Source organism: Quercus suber, unplaced genomic scaffold, assembly GCF_002906115.3.
Source record: "Quercus suber isolate HL8 unplaced genomic scaffold, Cork oak 2.0 scaffold_512, whole genome shotgun sequence".
In the NCBI taxonomy this organism is placed as follows: Eukaryota; Viridiplantae; Streptophyta; class Magnoliopsida; order Fagales; family Fagaceae; genus Quercus; species Quercus suber.
In genome coordinates, this window is record NW_027069961.1 from 313,599 (window position 1) to 340,620 (window position 27,022).

The following is a 27,022-nucleotide window of genomic DNA, read 5'->3' on the forward strand; positions in this document are numbered from 1 at the left end:
AAGAAAAAGAAAAACGTACGGTTGTATTTTCGAACTGAAATACTACATTCACAACAAAGGTTAACTTTGATAAGTAATGGATAGCAAGAAAGAGATATCAACTAAGTATAAGCCTCACATGTTCAAGCGTGAGAATCCATCAATAGGCCACGGAAACGGAAGTTTGTGTTGCTATGAGAGCTTAAAAAGTTTGTGTGCAACTGTTTGTAAAGATCAGAAGGCAGAAATCATTACAATTTGGACTGAGATTCTGGACCTGAGATTCAAAAAAAAAAAAAAAACAAAAACAAAAACAAAAAACAAACAGACCAAGGTAACTGGGTTATTTACACTACAATGGTTCTTTATTTACTTCTATATATGTTGATGTAGCTCTATAGTAACCGCTATTTACAACTATCTTCTAGAGTTTTACATATAATTAGATATTGCATCTTTAAGTGGTTATGTTCAGTCAAAGGCTTCCTGCATTGAGATCTTCAACAATTACAAAAACCTGATCAATAGGTTAATGTTTCCTCTAATCTCTTCAGCAAAAATTACGACTGTCAATTGCTCTAAGGCAAGTATCCTTCATTCTTTAAGTGCCAAAGGGCCCCTTCTGCTGCATGCTCCTTTGCATCTTTCTTTTTCGACCGCGGTGCTCCAAAGCACTCCAAAATCACATCTTCCGGGTCTTCTATCTTCACAACAACCTTGAAAGTGAATCTGCAAAATAGTTAAATTAAGCATTAAGAAGCAAGCAAATTGATATGGATCAGTTGATACGTACTTCACTTGAAAAAGGAAGCAAATTTCACAGAAAATAAAATGGTTCCTGAAATGATTTCACGTGACCTTTCATTGCTCATAAGCTCAGTCCATAGTTGATTAAAATTAGCATTGACAGAATACAACACTACCTAGAAAACAGAAACAGCTATGGCAATACACGTAGATCCCATCATCTACCCAAAAATAGTGAAAATACTTTAGGCCTGTTTGAGAGAAAGATCTCGAGTAAAATTAATTGGGAAGCACCACAAGATTTTGTAGAAAGATTATTTTAGCCAGTTTAATGGGGTACATGACCGATATATGAATTACAAAATAAGTATTTACCATGCAAAGAAATAAACTGCAATTTGGAAATTTTTGTCATAAAGAGACCAAAAAAAAGGAAAGAATGCAGCCTGATTCCAACAAAACTATTCCTTTGAACACTAAAATAACCAACATTATCTTTTGATGATAACACTGGTAGAAACTGCTTTTCTCAGGCATCAATTACACTGTAACTTCAAAAATTGAGTTGGAAGCCAATCAACTTAATCAAATAAGATGTTATATGCATATGTTGCGGACGAAATTTTAATCACAATGTTGAAACATGTAGTTGCATTACCATGCCTTCATGTATGGAGAAACCAACCCTATAGTGTGGAAATTTGTTTATAAGAATTCCACACTTCATAATGACAGGGAGTGGCTTTTCTATTTATTATCATTTTAGGTGGCAACCTTCCAAACAATGGGCAGGAAAAATAAGCCAGAACATCCAGAATTATGCAAATTCTTCAGAGATATAGCATAATAACACAATAGTCAAAAAAATTGAGCCAAGTTCCATTTTCTTATCATTTTCTACTAGAACAAATGTAGTATTCATGCCAATTAAATTTCAAGAAAATTGAACTTAATACAACTTTCATTTCAGTTTATGAAATGAGATTTAAGCCCAGAATTTGGGTTACAATTCATGGGTTCCTGCTTTGGGAGCAATTTTTTAGATCAAATTTGTGGATTTGAACAAGTCAAAAAGTGAGTGCGATCAGGGATTCCTTGCTCTGTTTTCTAGCATTAAAACACAAGTGGATGCTAAGGATTGAAAACATGCTAAGCATTTGAAAATTTGAACTTATTACCGTTGGGCTTCCATTTCTTTTGGTGAAGTATGACAGTTAAATATATTTATTTTTATTATAACGCAATTATTATGTAAATAACTCATACACAAAATTGTAATAAAAAAAACATGGACACTCTTGTGATGCTCTTGACCATGTGATAATTTCAAAATCACTACTCTCACACTCTGCAAATTTGTATCCTAGGTCCTCAATGAAATTATTTTTTCTAAAACAGAAAGGTCTATAGTATCTTGGATTCTCAAATTTTAAGCCCACAACATTAGACTTACCAACTACCCTCCCCGCCTTCCAAAAAAAAAGGGACTTACAACTTTAAGTGGCTTGGTCCTTCCTCTTTGCAACATTCAAATAGTGGGAGTTTCCAACAGTTAGCAGCGCAGATTTCATACAACCTTGATGTTGCTGTTACTTGGTGTGACCCACCTGGAACATAATTTAACGTTAGAGAAAGAGAATGAAACAGTTGCTCCATACTTAATATCCTGCAACTACATAACCATAAGCAGTACCTGTGGCCTGCGAGTCAGGGTCACAGCCATGATTTTCAGCTGTCGTGCAAGGCTGTCCTCTTAAGTCTCTAAATGGCTGTTTACTAAGAGGTGTTATGCCGGTGGGACTATTATTCGATGTTCCATTGAGGGGATGGATTTGAGGCTCAAAATCACTGCCAAAAGGTGGTTGTACCATTAATTTTTCAAATCCAATGGCAACAAGAGTAGTTACATCTATAGGCGTTTCATCATATCCAATTAGTTTGGCTTCCATCTTGCAGCTTGACTTCAAAACTTCCTCCAAAGACGACTTGGGTTTGTAGCCTTGAGCCTGCAATTGCAAATCCACATCCACAGTCAAAGATCTTCAGAAAATGAAGTATCATAAAAGAAAGAGAGATGGGGTAGAAGCGCAAGGAGGGTTTCTTTAGGGGGACAGGGAGTTTAAGTGTTAAAACTCTTTTTGAGTTAGTTAGAATACGCCTAACAAAGCAAGTAAATGATAAATAAACAACAATAAAGTGTGCGTGCCTGTTTCATGAGCAATATATACGTAGTTCCTGGACAAATAAAAAAAATTGATACTTTATACTGCCACTTTATCAATTCAAAAGTATAAACAAAACATGACAATCTGAAAATACAAAGGGGACCCAAAATTGAAAAAAAAAAATGAAATGAAAAAGAAGCCATTCCAGAACATCAAGGGTCATTTGTGCTAAATGAGAAAAAGGCAAGATCCTGATCTTACTTTTAATAACCCCATTATTAGAGAAAGAATTTCTTGAGAAAGAGATTTTTAAACAACAATAAGCCCCTTACTACCTCTTCATACCCCAGAGACAAATTAATTGGTCAGTAAACTAAGCTATTTCAGCATCCAAATGATGACACTACCAAAGCCAAGTGGATTACATTAATCTATATAACAAATATATGGTTGAAAGGCCTGAAAAGTTCCAGCTTTAATGCATAAAAAAACATAATGGAAAGAAAATGGGATTAGCATTCACCTTATATATTAACTTTTAGAGAAGACAATCTCCACACACAGAAAGAGAGAGAGCAGATAATTTTTTACTTAATATATTAACTTTTAGAGAAGACAATCTCCACACACAGAAAGAGAGAGAGCAGATAATTTTTTGATAAGTAAAAAATTATCTGCTCTCTCTATTTGTGTGTGTGGAGATTGTCTTCTCTAAAATCATCTGCTCTCTATCATTCCACTGTAGCACGTTGGCAATTCTTGATGAGAGAGAGAGAGCAGATAAGCCAAATAATGATATTTAGTTTACCTGACGTAGAGTTGTAGTCCCTACTTAGATTACAACTGATATTCACTTCTTACAGAGTTGAAGTCAAGTAAAAAATGGAAAAAAGATAATTTAATAAACTTGAGACAACAGGAGAGAAAAGGCATAAAGTAAGCATAAAGGATTTACCTTCAACCTTGCAAATATTCCTTGTGAAGCAATTCTAATAGCATCTTTCTTGTTCAGGTTGGTTGCAGAAGCAGTTACACAAACATCTTCTCCCTTCACCTGTACTTCAACTGAAAATATTCTACCCTTCTTTGATGGTGAAGTTCGTAGGTCCCAATTATAAGATTGGCAAAGTTCTTGCAGTTCTCTAATAGGACTAAGCTGAAAACTGGAGAACCTCATTATTGGATCCAAGAAGGAAAGCATTATCTTCCATACAAGGTTCAAGTTAAACCCTGTATCAAGAAGAATGGCACCCACACAAGACTCTACCAAGTCACCCAAAGCCTGAGGCAATAACTGAATCGTTAGAAACTTCACATGTAATGTTTACGGTGTAGACACCAAAACTGCTCTATTAATGATCATTGATTTTGTAGGACCTAATTGATCATGATTGATGCTGATGGATGCTGAGATTTTTAAAGATTTAATTCTCTTTTATTTTCCCATTTAATATAATAGATTAGAAGTTATTTCCTTTCCTAACACCTTTTAGGTTAGAAATTTATTTCCTTTCCTTCTATGATGTAATTTGGGAGTCCTATTTAAGGGCCCCCAAATGCAAATATTGTAAGCAGTTGATTATGGAGTTATAACATTTGTGTTGGGAGTTTTATTCCAGTGCTTGGTGGTGATTCTTAGGTTTCATATCATGCATGTTGTTGACTCCAAGCAGCTCTAGGAGCTGATACCAAGGTTCCATCTATTTTTCTGTTTTATTTGTTTGATGCTGACTTCAAGCAAATCCTAGGTGCTAATTTCTAGGTCCTATTCCTCTGTTTTGTTCTTTTGTTTCCCAAACAAAATCCCCCTCCTAGAGTTTATCATCCCGCATCAATTTATATTCTTACTTTTCTTTTCAATCATTAGAAATTAGACAGAACATTGATTTACATATAATGTTTACAATATTTCATTTCTTTTTAATTTTTTCTTACTTATCAAAAAAAAATATATTTCATTTCTTTTTAATTTGATAATTGTAGCAACATTGATATCCTAGGAACTAGAAATACTTTTCAAGATATTACCATGTAAAACCCATTAGGGACACCCTCACCCCAAAAATAAAATAAAAACAAGAGTTTCAACGTTTACCTTAGGACATTTTGGCCCCTCATGAGGACTTCCTTCTGGTGCAGGAGTTTTAACAGAGTCCACATAAATTTTGATGGCCTCAGTAAGGCCACTGGAATCACAGATGAGAAATTGGTGGAAGGTTCTATCTACTGCAACATTTGCAAAGGCCTTGTTGTTCACAGATACTGATCTCAAATCTGTCAATTGACCAGGCTTCAACTTTGGATAAACTGAATACAGATATGATGTGATTAAGTAATCCAACACAGCATCTCCAAGAAACTCCAATCTCTGGTGAAAACCATCAAATCATTAAGCAAAGAGGAATGCCTGTTGCTTAACAACAGCTGTAGAAAACAAGCAGTGCATACCTGATAGCAGCCTCCTCCATGCTGGTTGTAAGAAGGATGTACAAATGCCTGTAGAAGCAGACCTCTGTGGAGAAACTGATGCCCTAACAATTTTTCAAGGGCACCAATGTCCATACAAGCTCTAAGTGGCATGTAGCTAGTGCTTGCATTGCAGACTTTTGAAACTTGTGAGGCTTCAAAGTCCACTTGTATGCCAATCCATCGAAGAAAGCCTGCTGCAGCTTTGAAGCCACTGTCAACTATGAACGCTCCAACAAGAGCCTCAACCACATCGGCAATTGTTTTCTTATGTAACCAGTGGTGACCTTTACTGCACCTGACTTCATTAAAACTTGTACGATCCGCTAGATTATTTGACCAGGAATGAGTAGTACCTTCATTTTGCTTGTTACAAATTATTGGGCAAGGGCGACCGAAAGCATAGAAATGCAAGGGATCAAATGACTGATCACGTATGTAAACCTGAAATAAGAGAGTAAATACTGTACACTAAGATATTAAAACCAATTAAAAGAAAATATCAGTAACATAAAAGGTACTAATTTATCCATTCAGCAGTACCTGACAGGAAGCATTGGCTAGTGGGAATGATATAAACCAAAAAACTTTCTAAAATATCAGACAAGTTGAGTGTTTGCGAGAGAGAGCACTACATTTACAGAAAGGAAAGAAGAGCCACGCGATACCCCAAATTGTGTGGATAGGATTGGATTGTTTGAGTGTGTGTTATGCAGGTGTGTGTTGAGCCCCACATCGAGTGTTTACTAGGTGGATCTTGGATTTATAAATGATTACAAGGAGCCCCTAGTGTAGCATGACTAGTCCTTTGGGGGTATAAGAACACATGTGGCAATCGCTTTCCTCAGGTCGTTACATGCCATATCAAACAACATTTAATTGTGTAGGTTATTTTTACTTCCATTTGACCATCAACAATAACATTAGTTTTTCAGTTTTTGAAGGTGCCATGTTTATCACCTTCAAAACATGTTGGAAAGGAACACTTAAATTTTGCACTTCATCACTTGGATGATTGGTTGAATTTTCTCAGTTAACTAATTCAAAAGCAAATGAAAAGAAAAATCAAGATAGAATGACAGACAAGTTCATATTTGGGAAGCAAAAAGCATATCCTTTTTTTTATAATAAGTAGATGAGAATCATATCCTAAAATTCAATAATACCTGTAAGTTGCTCCTAGTTGCTAGTTTGTACAAATTGGAGTTGTTTACAACATTAGAACGTCTCCTTGTAAGTTCTCCTTCGTCAAGGGTATCATGCAAAAGAAATAGGTGTCGTCCAACTGCAAACTTGAGAAAAGCATCACCTAGTACTTCAAGCCTTTCAAGGGAAAAGCGCTCCTGGCACTTCTCAGTGGTGAGTGCTTCTAGGACCTAATTAAAAATTCTTAACTTTAGTAGCAATTGAGGTCCACAAAAATATTGATCATGTGCAATTAAAGTCATGCAATAATAAAGTTAAGTTAGCATTTCTCATCAAAGCCAATTATGTTAATACTATACATGAGAAAACCTTACTCTATCACAAGTAATTTCAGCTCCTTCTGGGAATGCAGCAGAAAATGTCTTCTTCAGTTCAATGGCCACAAGCAAGTTTTCCAGACGATGCATGATTGATGGTAATAAAGATATTGAACTACCAATATCTTTAGAAAAGCCTATTATCTTCAACTGACAAAGCTCGGGAGGCAAATCAGTAAAGTACTCCTCCAGTTCACGTGATTCTGTTTTTGACATTTAATGCTTATGAACAATAATTGAAGAGAGAGAGAGAGGGATGGAGAGCTATAAGAGATACTGAGATGAGCATAGTCAAAAAAGAAGATTATTCTTATTTAAAGAAAACAAAAACAAGATAAAACAGTAATGGCTCCAAGGGAGACCGAGGTACAACAAAAGCACCTATGCCCACACATATTTTATTTTATATCAACATCATGTTCATTTCTAAACTCTCAATTTTTTTTTTAATAAAACAACTTGTCACTCAACCTCTCTCTTTCACATTAACCATTTCAATATGGGAGGGGACCGAAATATAGTTTTGGACCCTAAAGTTTAACAGCAAAGCGCTTTTGGTCCCTGAAATTTTAAATTAGCACTATTAGAGCATTTTATTTAGGTGTTGTATCCCAAAGGCCATTTTCACACATAAAAACCTATTTTTTCTATTTTAACACACCACTTTACAATATACCATACATCAGATATTCTATTCTTCCCTTCAACACAATAAAATAATCTAAAAAAACTCATATATATATATATATATACAAAATCCCCACCACAGCCCACAACCAACAACCACCCCACAAAATCAACCACCGACCACCAATATTAGCTACTGCTACAACAGAAGAAAAAAAAAACAACTCAAACTAACACCACAACTAAATATTAGCCCACTGCAACACCACAACCAATATCAGCCCCTGCACACAAAAAAAAAACCACCACCACCACCACCACCACCACCGAGATCTTGAGGAAAGGAGGTTGGGCAAATCGGTGGCGGCTTAGGGAGAGGAGATTCAGTGATTAACAGCAACTGGGTGAGGATGGTGGCTTGGCAAGAGTCGTTTGGTGAGACTAGCGGCGATGTTGAAATTGAGATCGGCGGCAGTGCTAGTGAGACCAGAGGAGTAATCGGTGGCGAGTTCAGAGGAGAGATCAGCGGTGAGATTGGAGGCGAGATCGGAGGTGAGAGTGAGAAGAGAGGCTGAAAGTGAATGAGTGGATGAGATTAGGATGGAAGTGTGAGGCAGACTTTAGGGGACGAGCAGGGAGAATTGTGGCGAAGCTTGATTGGACACTGGTGTGGATTAGGTTCTTGATCTCGTCAATGTCCAATTGGGAGGATTGGTGGAGAGGAAAAGAGGCTGAGAGAGTGAATCAGATGGGTCACGAGTGAGAGAAGAGAGAGAAAAGTAGAATAAACAAATATTAAAAAGTTTTAGCATTTCTATTCATACAGTTGTATATTTAGAATTGTACTGTTCATCCATGCTAAAATGTTTAGCATTTAGAACACCTCATGTGAGAGGTTTTTTGGTAATGTCAAATATTTGGCATTTGGCACACCTGATGGTGATGCTCTTAGTCCCAAAAGTTTCAAAAAATGAGCACTATTCCCTCGGTCAACTTTCATTAGTTTCCTTATCTTTGTGTCTAATGGAGCAATGACGTGGCAACTTTTTTACTATTAACAAATTACAGAAAAGCTTGGGTCTAACAAAGCAACCTGTTTCTATCTAGGTCTCTTTCTCTTTCCCCCATTCAAACCCAGTAATCTAAGTGAAATGAGAGAGAGAGAGAGAGAGAGAGAGAGTTTTTGAGCTCTAACCCCCACGCAACACCGTACTCTCCCCTCCGTAGACTTATCAAAACTTTGGCCTCTCTGTGCTACTCTGTATTTGTTAGTTTCTTAAGATGGCAAAGCATTTACTTCCACTGCTGAATCACATTTTAGTTGAGAAAGTCATCCCTCCATCCAAGACCAATGCCAGAACCTTGCTCCCTAAGAAGGCCACCAAGGTCAAATTTTTTAAAGTACCCAATATCCACTTTTTTTTTTTAATAAACATTTTATCTTTACCTTGTAACTTAGCTGGTTGGCACTTCCTGGAGTTTCCAATGAAAACATCTAGGGTTCAAATCCCCCCTCCCCCATTGTAACTATCAAATTATTACAAATATTTAATCTTTTAATGATTTCTCTAACCAAAGTGTAGGTTTGTTGAGAAACCTAATGAAAATTAAATAAACCCATGAAGAATTTTTTTTAGTCATGCATTTTTTGGTTTATGTTAATCCAAAAATTGGGGAAAAAAATAATTTTGGGTACTGTTTTTTTTTACCATTTTTGCAGTTCTGCTTAAGTCAAGGAAGTGATTTAGGCTGAATTGGGTATAAGATTCAAGATTTTGTTCTTTTTTTTTTTCCCATTGTTTTCACAGCAAGCAAATGGAAACTGACCCGAAGGACCAGAGAGCGAGCACAGCCGCAAGAGTACCAGAGGGAGGACGATGCCATCACATGGGGGGAGGACAGCATCACGTGGGGCTTAGGGCTCAAAACGTATTTCTCTCTCTTTTCAGTATGGTTATTGGCTTTGAATTGGGGAAAGACCCAAATAGAAACAGGTTGCTCCATTAAAAAAAAAAAAGACCCAAATAGACCCAAGCTGGTTTGTAATTTTTAATTAAAAAAATTGTCAGGTCATTGCTCTATTGGACACATAGGTAAGGAAACCATCAGAAATCGACAGAGAGACAAATAACTTAAATTTGAAACTCCAGGAACCAAAACTGCTTAGTGGCCTATCAGGTTACAATGTACCCCAGTAACTTTGGAGCATCCATTAAGATCCAACAAAAACAACAACCAAGCCTTGGTCTCAAATTTGGAGCATCCATTAAGATATTACTTACATTTGCTGGCCCTCTTATTTGTTCTTTTTACCTTTAATTCAACTTACCGCAGCACATGTATCTTGTACACCACTAAAGCGGTGAACAAATTGAGGAATGGAAGATTATTTATGCTTTAATTCTAAATCTAGAATTCAATATTATATTTCTCTTTTTTTTTTAATAAGTAACAAGTTTTATTGATATCAAAAAAGGAACACCCTAGTACATAGGAAGTGTACAAGGGGTCAACAATCAACTACAAAAGTTACAAGAATCAAGGAAATCAAGAAAAGATAAAGTTCTAAAGAAAAATAACGTGAGGTCTGGTATCGATCTTTCATTATCTTCAAAACACCTACTATTTCTCTCCCTCCAAAGACACCACATTAAGCAATGGGGAACAATTAACCATATATGACCATTTCCATGACGACCAAACCTGCCTTGCTAACAAGCTAGTAGCCCTAAAATGGATTGCGGCATAACCCAGCTTACTCCAAATAAACCCAAAACCATAGACTACATATCCATAGCAACCAAACAATGAAGAAAGAGATGGTTAATCGATTCACCATTACACTTGCACATGTAGCACCAATCCAATATCCAAACCTTCTTTTTTCATAAATTGTCAATCGTTAGGCATTTCCCTAAACCAACAGTCCAAACAAAGAAAGCTACACGAGAAGGAATCTTCTGTTTCCAAATATTATATTTCTCTTTCTTTCATATTATCCTGTCTTTCTCAAACTCCAATTACTATTCCTGATGTTTTATTCTAAAATCCCCTGGCCCTAAACCATCTACTACAAAAGCTAACACTAATCTTAAGAGTTTTATATTTTGTAGATTCTAGTTGTTTTCTTGCAATGAAAGTAAGTCACACCCTACCTGATAAATTACTAACTGTCTCAAAAGCTTATAGCTATCAGCATACAATGATTTCATCTAAAAATACCATGAAAGTATTCAGCTCAACAAACACCAAATCTTTGCAGCAAAAGCGTAATTATACACTGAATTTAAATACGTGCATGTGTGTGTTTGTGTGCAAGCGAGGGGGAGGGGGGAATACAGAGGATGCAGCCCGACAAAACATACAGAAAAAAACGGTTGAGATGCAACACACTCCGAAATTAACAGAATTGAAACACAAGCAGGAATCACTTAATGCAATTAACCCCAACAAAAAGAGAACTATGACAAACCAAATAAAATAATTACCTGAATCTTCTGGCTTTCGGTTATGTAGCAAGTTACGCAAGCAAAAAAGCGGTTTTGCTTGTAAAAGAGGTTGTTCAGGGTATTTAAGTTGAACGCCAAACCTGATTTCCAACATTTAAGAAAAAATGATTTAATAAATTAATAAAAGAGAAGCAACAGAAGTTACAGTATATTTTGTATACATATATAAAACTTAGATATTTATTATTATGCTTTTAAGTTCATTATATATTAACAAATTCCCTTTCAATAAGCAGAAATTAGGCATAACATGGCATAAAATGTGTTTCAACTTTCAAAAGCAATCCAAAATGGTATAAATAGTCAACGAAGTGTCAAGAAGCCTAGTTGCATACTTCTCATACAAGTGCTCTGCATAGCTTGAAGTTTCTGAATGAGGGCTGTATCCGTTCTTTCCATCAACTATGCCAGTGATGAAGAAAAAACCCTGTTTGTATGGAGGAGCATACACTAAACTGTCCTTAACCTCACTTATGCTTCTGCAACCATTGGCAAGTAGCAAATTATTACCCAAAGGAAAATTTTCCTTTTCCATGGCATCTTCTAGGGTCCTAAAAACAGGGGATGATAAACATCTTCTAATAATCTTCCAATCTACAGTAATTTTTTTATCACTATCATGCAAAATTACTGGAAGCAACAGGTAGAAGGTCAATGAACTCAATTCACAAGTATTGCTCTTTCCCAAGGAAACAGATTCAGGAACAAATTTTAATCGGTCAAGGATGACCTTGAGGTACATTTCTTGAAAATTCTGTGCCAGCACAATCTGTAAAAATATAAATCGGAAAATGTCAGAAAATTAGTTTACCATCATAAACTTTTGTCCAACAAATACCATCTACCTCATCTTTATCAAATTCTGCAACTCCCGATGGCACAAACTTGGTCATCACAGATCTACCACGAGCCAGATGAAGATCAAGTTCCATTCTCTCGGCCTCTTCAGGCAGGGCTGCTTTGAGAAATAGACCAAATTTTTTGTAGTCCCTATCCTCAGGATGAGGAATAAATTCTATGTAGTAAGAGTAAAAATGGACAGGATTCTCCAAGTTAGTCCACGGTTCTTTTAGCACAGCAGGAACTAGCATCTCATGTAGTTCACCTCGTGAACCCTCACCTGACAACATGCAAAATCAAAGACAATTGATATGACATAATGACAAAAAGAAGAGAAGAAACATTAATAAGCAAAATTGCTTTGGCTCAATGCTTCAACCTTCACCGCTATCTGAGTCAGAAGAATCCAGCCCCAAGCCGTCTACATCTACATCATCATGCCCAACCAGGAGATAGTCATTCAAGGCACCCTTTTTATGTAACAATTCAATTGCTTTCAGACAGGCATCTTTTTTAGCTGCTTCAAGTGAAGATTGTGGTGTACCAACAACTTCAAGTAGTGGAGCATTGGGAGGTAAATTTATGTGGCAGATGGTACCTCCTAAGTCATCAAAATAAAAGAATACTGGCTTGGGGTCAAAAAACCTGCCAAGAAAAGAAACCATACAATACATCTCAAAATATAGATATGATCAGTTATACGAAGTTCACAAAGTTTTTAAGTGATTAAACTCATAATTTTCAAGTGAAACAATGATCATAATTAGTAAAAGGGCATACTCATCACAGGGGAGTTTTGAACAATATTCATGGAGTAATGAGATGCTATATCCAGAGCTGATAGAAGCACCAGATGAATCAACTTTATAAATTTTTTCTTCAGAACCAATAAAGGTTTCATTTGATGTTCGATTAGCAATTTCCATGTTCATTCGATCTTCATCTTTTTGAAAATCATTTATCACATCTAGCTCCTTCTGGTTGCCCCTGAAACAATAACATAAATGGTAGTTAGTTTTATTCAGAAAAAGAAAATGAACCAATGGATGGACTTACATACAATGCATGCTTTAAAAAGACACCTGTCCACCAAGAACACATATTCAGACTGAGGCATTCGTGCACGACCTCTTGATTGTATGAAGCTAGAAACAGTTTCTGGAAGATCAAACCGTATCACAAGACAACATGTCTGAATATCAAGTCCTTCTTCACCAACTTTAGTAGCAATCAATAGATTTAACTGCCAAACCAACACCAGTAGAAATTAATGATTAGCCTCAATCTCCAGAGAGTTTATTAGAATAATAGTTAATTGATTAAATTCATCATTTTCCATCAGCTTACATGATTTAAGCAGGGGATCTTGTTTCCACTCTTCCTCACATTTTAAGTTCAAAATTCCACAAGTTGGACCCCACTCATTGAGGGGGAGTCTAGTTCCATATGTGAGGAGTACTAGAATAATGGTTAAGTGATTCACCATCATTTAAGCCATTACGATAAGTGGTAATTTGTCAACTAATTGAGAAGTGTGGACCCACACATGAGGGTGAGTGACACAATATTGTAATTTTTTCATTGCCCATCAGCTTAGGCCTTTTGGGTTGGATGCTCTAATGTTGTATTAGAGCTTGGTTTGTTTGTTGTTGCCCCTAGTGCCAGGCCCATTGGTCTTTGTTTCATTTGGATCGTCAAGCCCATTTGTCTTAGATTAATTCTGTAAGACACGGACAAGAAAAAGGGTGTGAAGGAATCCCATTGGGTATGTTGCTTATTGGTGTGTCTTGTTAGTCCTCACCACTTACTGACTTAAGCTGTTGGATTGGATACTGTTAACAGAGTCAACATATTGCAAAAAAGGCTCTCAATGATCATCACCATCACCAAGCCTTTTTCAATGTTATGCTTATTAGATTGGAAAGGAATATTTGAGTGCATTGCTATTTTATATTAGCAGGTATTTTCCACCCATTATATACTTGTTAATGAAAAGGAAGATGTAAATAAGAAGAGAACATGAGAAGTGAGGAGCTGTTTTCTATATACAGCCCTCCCTTAATTCATTCCACATGTATATAGAAGAAGATTTATAAAATATTACAAAGAATATTCTGATAATAAAGCTTGTAGGGACACCTCACCAAAAGTATCTTCTAGAAGAGTCTAGAATAGGGACACCTCACCTATGTTTTTCTAGAACAATACAATTTTTCCCTTTCTAGCAATACTCATTTGTGCATAAATGACCAACAGTCAAGATATGAAAATGATTAATGTCAATACAATCGGAAGGGAATTTGGTCATTATTGGAAGGTTTTCTTGTGGCAAGTTTTTGGGTCATAGTAATTCGAGAAATATTTGAAAAGTGTTACTGAAATATGAAGAATTCTCTAATAAGAGATAAGCGCCCAAAGGAACAGCTCCTAAACCTATCCTATATCTTCTTTTTTTTTATAAGTAACGAAAATTTTATTAAAGAACGAAAAACAGCCAACCCAATTACATTGGGAATGTACTATGGGGGCATAAATCAATAACCAAGATTACAACGATCAAGTAAAACAGGAAGGGAAGAACAAGAAAAATGACAAAAGACCACACTCCAATCGAGGAGTGTGTAAAAAAAAAAAAACTTAATCTCTAACATAGAGCGTTCACATCCCTCAAAGCTTCTAGCATTCCTTTCGCACCAAATATACCATAACAAGCAATGAGGCACAATTCTCCACAACTCAATATTTCTATGTCGACCAAACTTACCCTGCCAAGACTCAAACAACTCAATAACCTTTTGAGGCATTACCCAATTAATTCCAAACAAACAAAACACCAACGACCACAACTCACAAGCAATGGGGCAATGAAGAAGAAGATGATCCATTGACTCCCCACACTTCTTACACATATAGCACCAATCAAGAACTAGCACACGTCGTTTACGAAGGTTATCTGTTGTTAAAATCTTACCTAAGGAAGTAGACCATGAAAAGAAAGCTACCCTTGGAGAAACCTTCGATTTCCAAATTATCTTCCAAGGGAAGGAGAAGATGGTAGGAGGGTAGAAAGAAAGATAGAATCCTCTAACCTCAAAACCTCTACTCCTTGCTGGCTTCCAACACACCCGATCCGGACCCAATCCTCATACCGTCGAAGAGTAGACCATATCCATAAATAGATCAAAGGATTCTTGTTCCCAATCTTGTGGAGAACGACGAAATTTAGCATCCCAATGAATCCTCCCACCAAACCAACACATAACCTCCACTATTGAAGAATCCTTTGTTCTACTAATACAATAAAATTCCGGAAAAGCCTCTTGTAGAGTACGATCTCCACACCACACATGCTTCCAAAACTTCACTCTAGTACCATCCCCCACATCATACAGAAGTAGTTAGAAAAACTCATCCAAGCACTCCTAATATGTCTCCACAAACTAACACCATAAGCACTGGTCACCTTTTTCGTGCACCAACCACCCCAATCATTCCCATATTTCACCTCAATAACCCTCCTCCATAGAGCATCGGTCTCTATGCCATACCTCCATAACCATTTTCCTAACAACACAAAATTAGAACTCCTCAATCGTCCAATACCCAACCCTCCAACCTGCAGCGGCTTACAAACCTGATCCCAACTGGCTAAATGTAATTTAGAGTCACCATTAATACCACTCAACAGAAAATCTCGTTGTAGCTTCTCCATACGATTTACCACCTTCCCAGGTAAAGGCAGAAGGGAAAGGAAGTATGTAGGTAAGGAGGAAAGAGTACTTTTAATAAGAGTTACCTTACCCCCCTTAGATAAATACAACCTCTTCCACCTTGCTAATCTCCTTTCCATCTTCTCCAAAATAGGATTCCAAATTGACAACTCCTTAAATTTAGCTCCTAACGGTAGCCCCAAATATGTCAATGGAAGAGAGGCTTACCTACAACCCAACATCCCCACCAGAACATCCATGCACCACCCCTATAGGAACCAACTCAGATTTCCCCAAGTTAATCCTTAAACCTGAGACCTCCTCAAACCTAGCCAGAATTGCTCTCAAACTAGCTATTTGTGCAGGATCAGCATCACAAAAAATAAAAGTGTCGTCAGCAAATAAAAGATGAGATACTATCACCGAGTTACCAGCCATATTACCTACAGAGAAGCCTGAGAACTGGCTAGTAGTAGCAGCCACATCCAACATACGACTCAAACCCTCCATAACAATATCAAATAGCAATGGAGACAAGGGGTCCCCTTGCCAAATCCCCCTAGAACTACCAAAAAAATCAGAAGGACTACCATTGATCAGAATGGAAAATTTAACAGTAGAGATGCAATACATTATCCATTTTCTCCATTTCTCTGAAAACCCACAGCGCTGAAGCATATACATTAAAAAACCCCAACTCACATGGTCATATGCCTTCTCCACATCCAACTTACACAACACTCCTGGAACACCTGACTTCAATCTACTATCAATACATTTTGAAGCAATTAAAAAAGAGTCCAATATCTGTCTACCTTTCACAAATGCATTCTGAGAATCTGAAATAAACCCACGTGCCACCCTTCTAAGACGATTGGCCAACACCTTAGAAATAATCTTATAAATGCCACCAACTAAGCTAATAGGTCGAAAATCCTTGATCTCCACAGCATCCAACTTTTTGAGAATAAGAGTAAGGAAAGATGCATTAAGACTCTTCTCAAATGCAGCCTGAGTATGAAAATTTTGAAACACTACCATAATTTCAGCCTTCAAAATACACCAGCAAAACTGAAAAAATGTCATAGAAAATCCATCTGGGCCAAGAGCCTTATCACCCTTAAAATCACTAATCACCCCAAACACCTCATCCTCATCAAATGGACTATCTAAACCTATCCTATATCATCTGTTAATTGCTTAATAACGTAAACAATTATGTGATGGATCGCACTAGATAACAATTTCTACAATAAAGATCCTCAAACAGTTTAGTCTGAAACTTTGCTCATTGTTTGTTACTTGATACCACACAAAGTAACAATTTTCATAGAGACATGGACAACATTGTTCTTGTAACAGCTTATAGTAATTTCCAATAAGCTGCACTATTCCTTTGTCTGGCATCTCCAATAAATACATGTCCAATAATAAGCAAGTCAAACAAGTCTCATACCAAGACCCCCGTTGTCATGTCAGACATTGGTGCACCCAGTGTCATGTTTGTCCCTCATGTGCACATACAAGGGATAAACGTATTGTCTAATGCATCTTAGAATGTATTAAGAAAAGTTAAGTACAGTTTGATTATTTTTTAGATGCCATCAAAGAAAAGAAACCAATGATAGAACCTTTAAAACATTAAGCATTACCTCTCCCGATCGAAATCTCTCAAGTATAATGTTCATTGTCTTCCGGGACATACTTTTTAATCCAGCGTGGACTCCCACAAGAAAATCACACTTCCAAGATGCTAATATCTTAAGCTTCTGTAATATTAACGACAAAGATCTCGCTGTAACAACCCTATTAACAAATATTATACATTTCCTATTTGGTTGTAACCTGAGAAAAGGAAACAAGCTTTATCAGAATAATTGCCTACAAACACACTCATACATGTATGGGCATGATTGTTTGCACTTGTTCAAAATTGAATAAATAAATAAGAAACAAAAAAAAAAAACAAAAAAAAAAAAGAAGTTTGATCAAGGCATTTGGTTGGGTAATTTCTGCTTTCAGTTCTTAAAAAATAGCTACTCAAAAAACACTATATAGAACATTTTTAGAAAACTCCAAAGCAGTATTTTTTTAAAACAGTTCCAGAAACTACAAAAATAGGTTGTGGCACTTTTCTTTCTATTCCATTTTGTTACTTGCTTCCTTCTTTTTCTTTTCTTTCTTTATTTCACAAGTGAACAGTAACCATGTATCTTTACATGGTTACTGTAGCTTTTTTGGAAATTTGCACAATTTTAGAAGAGCTGATGCGGGTGATTTTTAAGGTAAAATATGTAAAATTGTGCACTTTTGTATTTTAGAAGAGCTGATGTGAGTGCTCTAAACAACCCAATTAGTTGGAAAGGGATCAATGGAGCAGCTGCAATTTAGTTTGGATTAAGGCTTAATTGAGTTCAGTTGAATAGAATATTTAAGGCACATCTCCACTTACACTCCATTTGGGAGGAGGGGAAGGAATGAAATGAAAGGAATTATTTTGGAATATTCCTTATATTTCTTTGTTTGGGACTTTTAATAGAGAGAATGGAAAGAGTCACTCCCTTATTTTGAAGTTTAAGAGGGAGTACATGGAATGAGTAAGAGGTGTTACAGGTGAACTGTGACAAACACAAAAAACCATTCCTTAAGAGATTGTTATAGCGAGTCATCTATTCTAATCTATTAGTCTTTTTTCATAAGTACTAATAGTCAAATAGTCAAAAGACATATTTGTCATAGAAGGCACAAAAAACAGTTTATCAGCACTTACACACGCACACACAGATTTTTAGTACCAACCTGATGGATGAAAGAATTCCAATAAGGCATAAAAGTTTTCTTGAGAAATATGGCTCTTTTAAGATCTCGACACACGACAGATCAGATGCAATGCCATCTACAGATAAAAATATAAATACTTATTAACTATAAGAGTAAATAATTATAGTAATCATAGATTAAATGTTTTCTTATTTCAAATATTTAAAGCACACAACTTTGTTGATACACTAAGTTATGATCATTTGAATAGAGATACTGCCAGGAAGATATTATTGGCTGCAACCAAAATATTTCTAAACACATTCTAATACCTTTCATTAAATCGGAATTAAAGACTTCGGCAGCCTGAGCTAGATATCTTTTACATACAGAGTCATCTTCCACCTCTATTAATTCGTTCCGTTCAGAGTGATCACCAGTCAAAAGAATGCGACTAGCCTTGAAAAGGGGAAAACAAAACAAGATAGAAAATTACAAGCATGCAAGCAACCTCCAATTGAAGAACACATAATTACGGCTACTGGAATTAACAAGCATCTCTACTTTCACTTGAACACCAAGAATATGCAGTTTGCACACCATAGTTATTGAACAGAAAGGTTCCTAACTGTTAAGGCAACACTAAATGCACATATCATGTTAGTCTATCACATCATATGAGAAAAGGTTTCATCTGGTATAGACAAGATGAATGGTGTCTAACAACATGCAAAGCCATTCTCATCCTTAATTATAATTCAAATTAGCTGAGGATTCCACTACTTCATCACATTCCACTCCCAGCTGCCCCCCCCCCCCCAGCCCACCCAAAAAGTAAACAAAAATAAAACACAAGTCAGGACAGCCAAAGGCACTTCCTAAAAGCAACTTAATATCCACCATCCTTTTTTTTTAATAATTAAAAATTTTATTGAAAAGAACAAAAAAAATAAAAACCATGCTAGCCTTCATGTACAAAGGAAAGGCAAGAATCAACAGAAAGTATATAAATCTAAAGACTCTACAAGAGACTAGAAGAGAAGAAATGAACACTCATCACAGCCATCCAATCATACAAAAAACAAACACTGCAAATCCAATATTGAGTGTTCCTCCGCCTCAAAGGTGGGTTGATTTTACTCTCTCCAAGGTCCACATGAGACACAGTGGGATTGCCCCAACAACTCTGCCACATGCTTTGGCATCACCCAAGAAACCCCAAACAAACATAAGATGAAATTCCATAACCTTCAAGCATAGGTGCAATGGATAAGCTGATGAACCCCAGATTTCCAACTATTCTTGCACAAACAACACCAATTGACAACACAAATATTCTTCTTTCTCAAATTATCCAAAGTAAGGATCTTTCCCAAAGTGGCAGTCCATGTAAAAAAAGCCTCTACTAAGAACTTTCACCTTCCAAATGCTTCTCCAAGGAAAAGAATGGATGCCTCCCTTTGTGAGAGCTTTATAACGATAACAATATATAACGGAATTTGACTTGATATCCACCAAAATACACAAATATGGTTTTTCAAAAATATTAAAAGCAAAAATCATTTAACTTAACAAAAAATCCCACATTATCAACCATATTACTCCACCTGCACCGTCCCCAGAACTTTCACCAGTCATTGACACTAATATCCAGTAATAAGCAAGATGTCTCATAGTCTTCATCTAATTAATAGTGCTTCCAAGTAGCATTGCAAGCTATAACTTTCAAATTAGTTTTAGTTTTTCTACATAAAAATTTTAATAAACTCCACAAGAACAGTTCTCTCAAAAGTGAATAACAAAATATTATAATAATTACATTTGTACTTGGCAGCCAGCAAAAGAGAATGACCCAACAAACAGAACTTCTCCATAATGACAACATGTTGAAACACCATGGCTCAAAATATCAGAGCCAGTAAACTTTGCACTGTATTTGAAGGGAAAAGGCCAGTTTCATCACTCTTCTATTATTCTCAAAGTTTGTGATATTTAGTTGCATTATGAGTCATTCAGGCATATATGGGTCTACAGAAAAACATTCAAAAATTCAAACACAAATTATAAGGGAGCCAAACCCACTCCAGTTACACGCCACGCCCTTCTCTCTATCTATCAATAATCTCCATAAAACCTACATCTAACCTCCCTCATACACCCACCCCAACTCTTTTTCCACAATAATGAGCACACATTCAAGAAATCTTCTAAGATGCAGTTGTATTTCCAGAAAAGTTCAGAGATGTTTGGATATAAGTATGTTCTAGAGATGATTGCATCAACATTAGTTGAGATCAGCAGAAGATAAAAACCACAGAAGTTTGTGCAACATTGACAAAAGCGATACATGGAAAAAAGTTAGACAAATTTAAACCAACAAACACATTAGTATTTCTGAAGGAAAACAGCACAAAACCAAGGGGTAAAAAAAACAAATAAGAAAAATATTTTGAAGAACCAAAAACATTGGTTGGATGCTACAATGTCTTACTTGTAAGGCTCCCCAAAGGCCAAGATTTTCCAAACAGAATATCATATTATCATGATTTCTGCTTAGTAGTTTTTTTGCGTTCAGCAGACTTTTGTGATCATTCCTTTTAAGCGTTGATATGCACTGCTCAAATCACAGAGAAATAGCAACAAGTGAAACCTAGATGGAGGAAAACAAAGTTACCACCAAAATAAATGCCACAACAATATACCTGGTGTTTCATCTCCTCAAGTTTACTACAGTGTGTGACATAGTAGCTAGATGTGCCATTTGCAACGGGACCATAATCATATACTTTAAGTACAGGAGATGCCACAAAAGTATCCAATTCTTCGTTATCTACAACAGAATAAACCTACAAAACAACGTGGAAAACTAAATGAAGTGAAAACTTTAATCAAACAAATGTTGCAGTATCAGACCTCAGTGCAAACTGTAGTTTAAAGATACAAATCATACCTATTCTCTGCTGCATAAATGGCAGAGACAATTTGTAGGTCAGATATATACACATGCAGACCAAGTACACTTAGGGTCAAACATAAACACAACTAAGAACAGCCTTGTGAGCTCTTCTTAGGTTCCCATATGAAGATGGCTTATGAATTCCATTAACCTTATTGTGGTTTGGATTTTGGAATGCCTAGGCCAAACCATGTCCTGCTTGATCCAGGCAAACAGCACCAAAGGCCATGGAGAGCATCAATGAAAATAAAGTAGCATACAAACCCTCCTCACCGCACACCCCTTCCCCCCCCCCCCACCCCCAAAAAAAAAAAAAAAAAAAAAAAAAAAAAAAAAAGAGTTACAGGCACTTAAGTGAGGGAACAGAGAGCACTAATCAAGATCACCACATGCCACCATGGAACTTTTTTTTTTTTTTTTAATATTATATATACAAGTAAAATTATATTTAATTAAAACAGAAGAGGGAGTTCCAAGAACACTGGTTGGTTATGTATATTAAAAGGATAAGAATACTTTAACATGTAAAACAGCTCTTTGTAAGGTACTGACTCTAGGGGCACAAGCAAATCTTGTGAAATTTTATAAGTTGTCTTAAGTAATCTAGTTAAAAATGTTAATTATACCATCATCAATAGTAGAAAGGAGTGTGAAGGATCGTATCAACCCATATTATAGCTCAAATCAACAGTTCTATAGCCCACCTTTGCATGAAGTAAACTTTCAAGACTATTGATGCTTTTTCGTAAATTTACTGGATCAGAAGCACCTGAAAGAGTAACACATACATGCAGAGATTAAGGTATAATGAAGTGGGGTGAGTTATTGACAACCTAGACATGAACTACATAACCAGAACAGTGTCTCAAGAACTATCATTAGGCAGAAACACAAGGATCTCCAATAAGGTATATTACAAGAGAATCAAGATCATAATATACCTTGATCATTGCAGGTGCAAGGCTAAATCCCTCATTAGAATTCTTAAAAAATTTAACAGCCCAATTTTTTTTTCTATTTCTTCTTTTCACCAGAAGGTATAAAACAGGCTACACAAAAAGGGGATCCTCTCACTAGCCCACTCCCACCCCCTACACACTTCAAATCCAATTAAAGCAGAATCAATCTTAGGCTTCTGGCACAATCCCCTCAAGACTTTATCAGCAGTCTAGCTCACATGTTCAACCTACTATAACGTTTAATTTTTTTCATATATTGCTCCCAAAAAAAACTAGATAAAGTCCAAGACTAGGGGACTCACCAAATAACGTCAGTGCTACTCTTTATCAAAATTACTTTTATGATTCACTTTAGCGTTTAAATCAGAATTACTACAACAAAGCAAAGGAAAGATTACAACATTTTGTTCAAAAAACAACAAAATTACTAGTTCAAGAAATCTTAAAAACTCCAATGTTTTATCATCTAAAAGGAGAGTACCAACAAATTTTTGTAGCATGTATCTAATAATCAAACTAACAAAGCATCAATATGCAGTACCTATCACTGATACATTATCATCCTTTTAAACTATAAATGAATAAACAAAGGTTGTCTATTACCAATCAGATTACTGAAAAAATCACCATTATTATAATTTTTTTTTTTTTTTGTTTTAAATAATCCCCCCTATTTCTTCAAGCAATATCAGTCTATCACCTGTAAAGTTAAAATTTCTTCTTTTTTTTGATAAGTAAGAAAGATGTTAAAATTTTCAATTTGGCTTTTATTTTAATAAATAAAAGAAAATTATTAAATGAAAAATGTGTGTAGCCAAATGGGAATTTTAATAAAATCAATAACTCCTTAAAACCAAGAATGATCCAAAACTTAAAATGAAAATTTTGCTAGACTTTTTTTTTTTTTTTTTTTGGGAGTGGGGGGTGGGGGGGTGTGGAGGGGGCTCTTCTTTATGAGGTGCCAAACTTCATAAACTTATATATCTTTAGTATATATTATAAAAAATTTCAGAATTTTGGGCCTTACACGTTGCTCCGCCACTGACTACTACTCTTTCCCAGTTCATTTTGTCTAGACTCCTCCAAGTCAAACATTAAGTATCAGAAATAATATACCAAACAAGTTGTAAATCATGATGAAAGAACGGGTATGTTCAGATAATTTTCTTGGGGTCTGATTTCCGAATTTCAAACAAAAACATAACATCAAATTACCTTTTCCCACAACTGGAGATGCAGTCATGCCAAATATACGGGGGAGTTTTCCGACATCAGTTTTATAGAAGACCTAGAACATGATCAAGATAATTTGCGTTAAAAAAATTATATCAAACTACTGACCAGAAAGAAGCATGTGGGAACTTGTGAGGCATGTTAGCTGTAAGTGTGAGCAAGAGTCTCTTACTTTCATGATTTGCGCATAAGCATGGCTGCTTTTGACTTGAGCATGATGGCACTCGTCAAATATCAAAAGTACAATTAACTCCATCTTGATAAAGCAATGAGACAAGTTACGCAGAAGTATTTGAGGCGTCATAACTAGAATCTGCAGAAAACAAATGGCATAAACAGAAACATTTCAAGGACAATGAAGCAGCCATGGGATAAGTAACTTCCCGTTTTCAATTGTTGAACTTAATAAAAGGGAATTAAGAAAAATTCTTGTCATATGTTGATCTCATAACACTTGATCTATGAGAGGGCGACATTATATGCAACAATAACTTCGCAATTATCAGAAGGATGAATACATCCATGTGCAGAATGAATTTGGGTGATAAATTTTAGATCAGTTTAGTATAACTACCTCATACTGTTCAATTTCTTTATCCCAGTCTTCATGGCTTTTCAACTGCTTAGTGCTCCCACAATAGACCCCAACCTTGAAATCAATAGAATCTTCTATAACCTTGGCTTGCTAAGACAGAAAAAATAATAATAAAATAAAAGCACCGATTAAAATCATGTGACAACAGAATGGAAGCAACTGCATTTATGCTTTACATTATAATAATAAATAGTTACCAAGTACAACTAGCAAATAAAAAAAGATCTTTTAAATAAACTTGACCGTGCCTTGTACATCAACTGAATTTAGCCATAAAACAGGGAAAGTTAGCAATAAAAACCTCTGTACATGGATAATTACAAGATAAGAACAGTCTACACAGCAGGTATAACAATCAAATAAACAAGTACATTATTATAAAATTCAACCAAACATGTCAAGAAAAAGTGAAAATTAATGGACTCAATGATTGTGGAATGAAATGGTATGATTAGATATCTATTGGATGCTCAATCCTTATTACTCAGATGCTGATAGTCAAGTGCAATCTAGCTCAAATAAATAGAATGTTGATCTTAATGCTTTATTTGAGCCCTACTACCTACTAAAGTGCTAATGAAGTTGGTTGAACACTTAACGGAATTCACTGGATTTTAAATGGGACTACTGCCTATCCTGATTCATGCATGTAACATATGAGAAGAAGAAACAACGTGGACATTTCATAGTTTGTGGGCAAAATAACTAATGAAGAATAGATAATTTGGTCAAAACCATAATATGCATAAATATACTAATTGCTGAAAACTCTCTGTTTTTATGTATAGATTCTAAGAGAAACCTTGCTGGCAATCTTCACCTGTGTGCTACTATACGAACTAGTAAAATATGGTCAATATGACCTCAAAGGTAATGAGATACCAATTGACACTTACGTATTTTCTGGTAGTCTAGCCTTATTTTGAATTTGTTAATATATATCAAGGAGTAATGAGTTCACAGTATAACCATGAGTTCACAGTAAGGTGTAACGATGTTCATAGGATAGTTTCTTTTTTTGTGTGGATGGCAAATTGGGAGAACATTCTTACCCGTGAGAAACTCATCAAGAGGAGTTACTCGATGGTGAGTTAGTGTTGTAGGTGCCATTGTAGCAGGGAGACCGTGGACCACCTTGAGATTTATTGTAATGTGGCCTTTGAGTTATGGAGTTTGATATTCAGGATGTTTGGGGTTTGGTAGGTATTACCAAAGAAGATTTTTGATTGATTATGTGGGTGGTAGAGTAGGGGACCTAATTCAGATATCTAGAACCTTACACCCTTATCTTTGACGTGGACTATACGGAAGGAAAGAAATCAGCCCACTTTTGAAGATATGGAGTGCACGTCAATTCAATTGCAAGTATCTTTCATTAGCTCTCTTTATGAGTGGTCTTTTGCATTGAGTCTCACAAATAGTAACTCTATTCATTTCTTCATAAGGTCAATCCATATGTAAATATTTTTCCAATTGTAATTATGAAGGCTACTTCGTGACTATTTTCACGAGGCAGTCTCGTCTCAATAAATTTTTTTTACCTATCAAAAATTATTCTATTTATAAAATGCATAACTCCCTTCCAAGGTGAATGCACATAGAATCAAAAAGGCCCTTCTTAAACTCTAGATTAGAAATGAGAAATTGCATACATAAGCACTAAAAACCAAGCCAAGGAGCAAACAAGTACATTATTGTGCAATGTACTAGCCATATAAACTACAAAGATTGTCTCAAACTTCAATACAACCCAAAACTGAACTTTGAATTATAAAACCAACATAAATAGATAGTAGCTTACCTGCTGAACCAGAGCCACCGTAGGGGCAAGAAAGACGCATATGTTCTTCTGGGGCTTCTTTATCAAGTGGCCCAGCTCGTGTATAAGCAGTACCGCAATGTGGGTCTTCCCACAACCTGTCCCCAAATAAACAATTATATTCTCCTCCAAAGCTTTCTTGCATAGCTCTAACTGGTACCTTCAGAAAACATAATCACAAAACAACATAACCAACAATAAGCTCCTCCTATCTTCTGAAGAAAAAAGAAATTTTGCAGTACAATTTAAACCAGCAAAGCCAAACACAATTGGCTTGCTTAAGCTGTGCTTATGTGTTCTGAAAACAAAACCTTAAGAAAAGCATAAACCCCAGCATTTCGTTACTTGCCCAGTTTCTATGAAAAATTGTAGAGCAAGAACACAAAATTTATGTTTCAGAGAGTACCCAGAAAGTTTGAGAACTCAAAGAACTAAGTGTGGCGCCACTATTTTAGCCCATGTCAATCAAGCATTATAATCCTCCGAAAACGATATAGAATTCAAAAGCATAGAACCCTTTCGACATAAATTTTCCTCAACTTTCCCAGCAGCCAAACAGAGAAAAAGTCACACTCACAAAAACCAATGTAAACCAAAAAAAAAAAAAAAACCAACTTTTCAAAGACGAAGTTTCTGGCAAAAATAAAAATGAAAACCCAGATGAGAAATGAAGCATAAAGATGAAAAGGAACGTACTTTCTGGCAATCTTTCTAGGATCTTTATCAGTCACATGAGTTGCTGAACCTGGTTCCACTCCATCATCATGATCAACATGAACCCCAGAGTCAGAGACACCCAAAGAGGATGTGGCGATGGTAGCACCAAACTCCGTAGTACCGGCGGTAGGACGATCGTCTCCACCGTCTGGCATTGTGTGCTGCTGCTGCTGTGGACTCGAAGTTGTGAAGTAGAAGAGAAGAGAAATAAGACAAAACAAGATAATAAGAATGACCATAAACTAGAGTTATATAGAATCAACAAGTCTAGGTAGAACTTGCCATCATCGTTGTTTTTCTTTCTTTCACTCAGGCTTTTTGTCAGTAATCTTTGTTTGTGTTTGAGAGAGAGAGAGAGAGCGCGAGTTTGTATATGTATCAGTGTATGTGAGCGAGAGAGCGAGAAGACCAATGGAC

At 36.0% G+C, this 27,022-nt stretch overlaps 1 protein-coding gene across 2 annotated transcripts; it reads right to left on the minus strand.

The window, feature by feature from the left end:
- Positions 1–77: 77 nt before the first annotated feature.
- On the minus strand, positions 78–27,022 carry LOC112040111 (dicer-like protein 4). Of its 2 annotated transcripts, XM_024073016.2 has the most exons (26): positions 26,888–27,022; positions 26,585–26,775; positions 25,871–26,048; positions 24,049–24,159; positions 23,647–23,787; positions 23,457–23,529; positions 21,987–22,051; positions 21,029–21,172; positions 20,818–20,940; positions 18,659–18,785; positions 18,366–18,462; positions 17,219–17,411; positions 12,939–13,099; positions 12,637–12,843; positions 12,236–12,501; positions 11,862–12,136; positions 11,352–11,785; positions 10,996–11,096; positions 6,878–7,083; positions 6,524–6,733; positions 5,340–5,801; positions 4,987–5,259; positions 3,847–4,173; positions 2,420–2,732; positions 2,219–2,333; positions 78–708 (listed from the first exon to the last, which is right to left on the minus strand). In XM_024073016.2, the coding sequence occupies exons 1-26, from the start codon at positions 26,891–26,893 to the stop codon at positions 558–560; spliced, it is 4,950 nt and encodes a 1,649-aa protein (XP_023928784.1). In that variant the 5' UTR covers positions 26,894–27,022; the 3' UTR covers positions 78–557. The 2 variants fall into 2 exon arrangements, with proteins under 2 accessions (XP_023928784.1, XP_023928783.1); XM_024073015.2 differs by having other exon boundaries at positions 26,585–27,022.

Excerpts from the sequence above, each read along its gene's own strand:
- LOC112040111 (XM_024073015.2), bottom strand. The coding sequence starts at position 26,844 with ATGGTCATTCTTATTATCTTGTTTTGTCTTATTTCTCTTCTCTTCTAC. Across the intron at positions 18,463-18,658 it reads TAATTCCGATTTAATGAAAG|ATGGCATTGCATCTGATCTG; the intron begins GTATTAGAATGT and ends TTTTATCTGTAG. Across the intron at positions 2,733-3,846 it reads GAATATTTGCAAGGTTGAAG|GCTCAAGGCTACAAACCCAA; the intron begins GTAAATCCTTTA and ends TTGCAATTGCAG.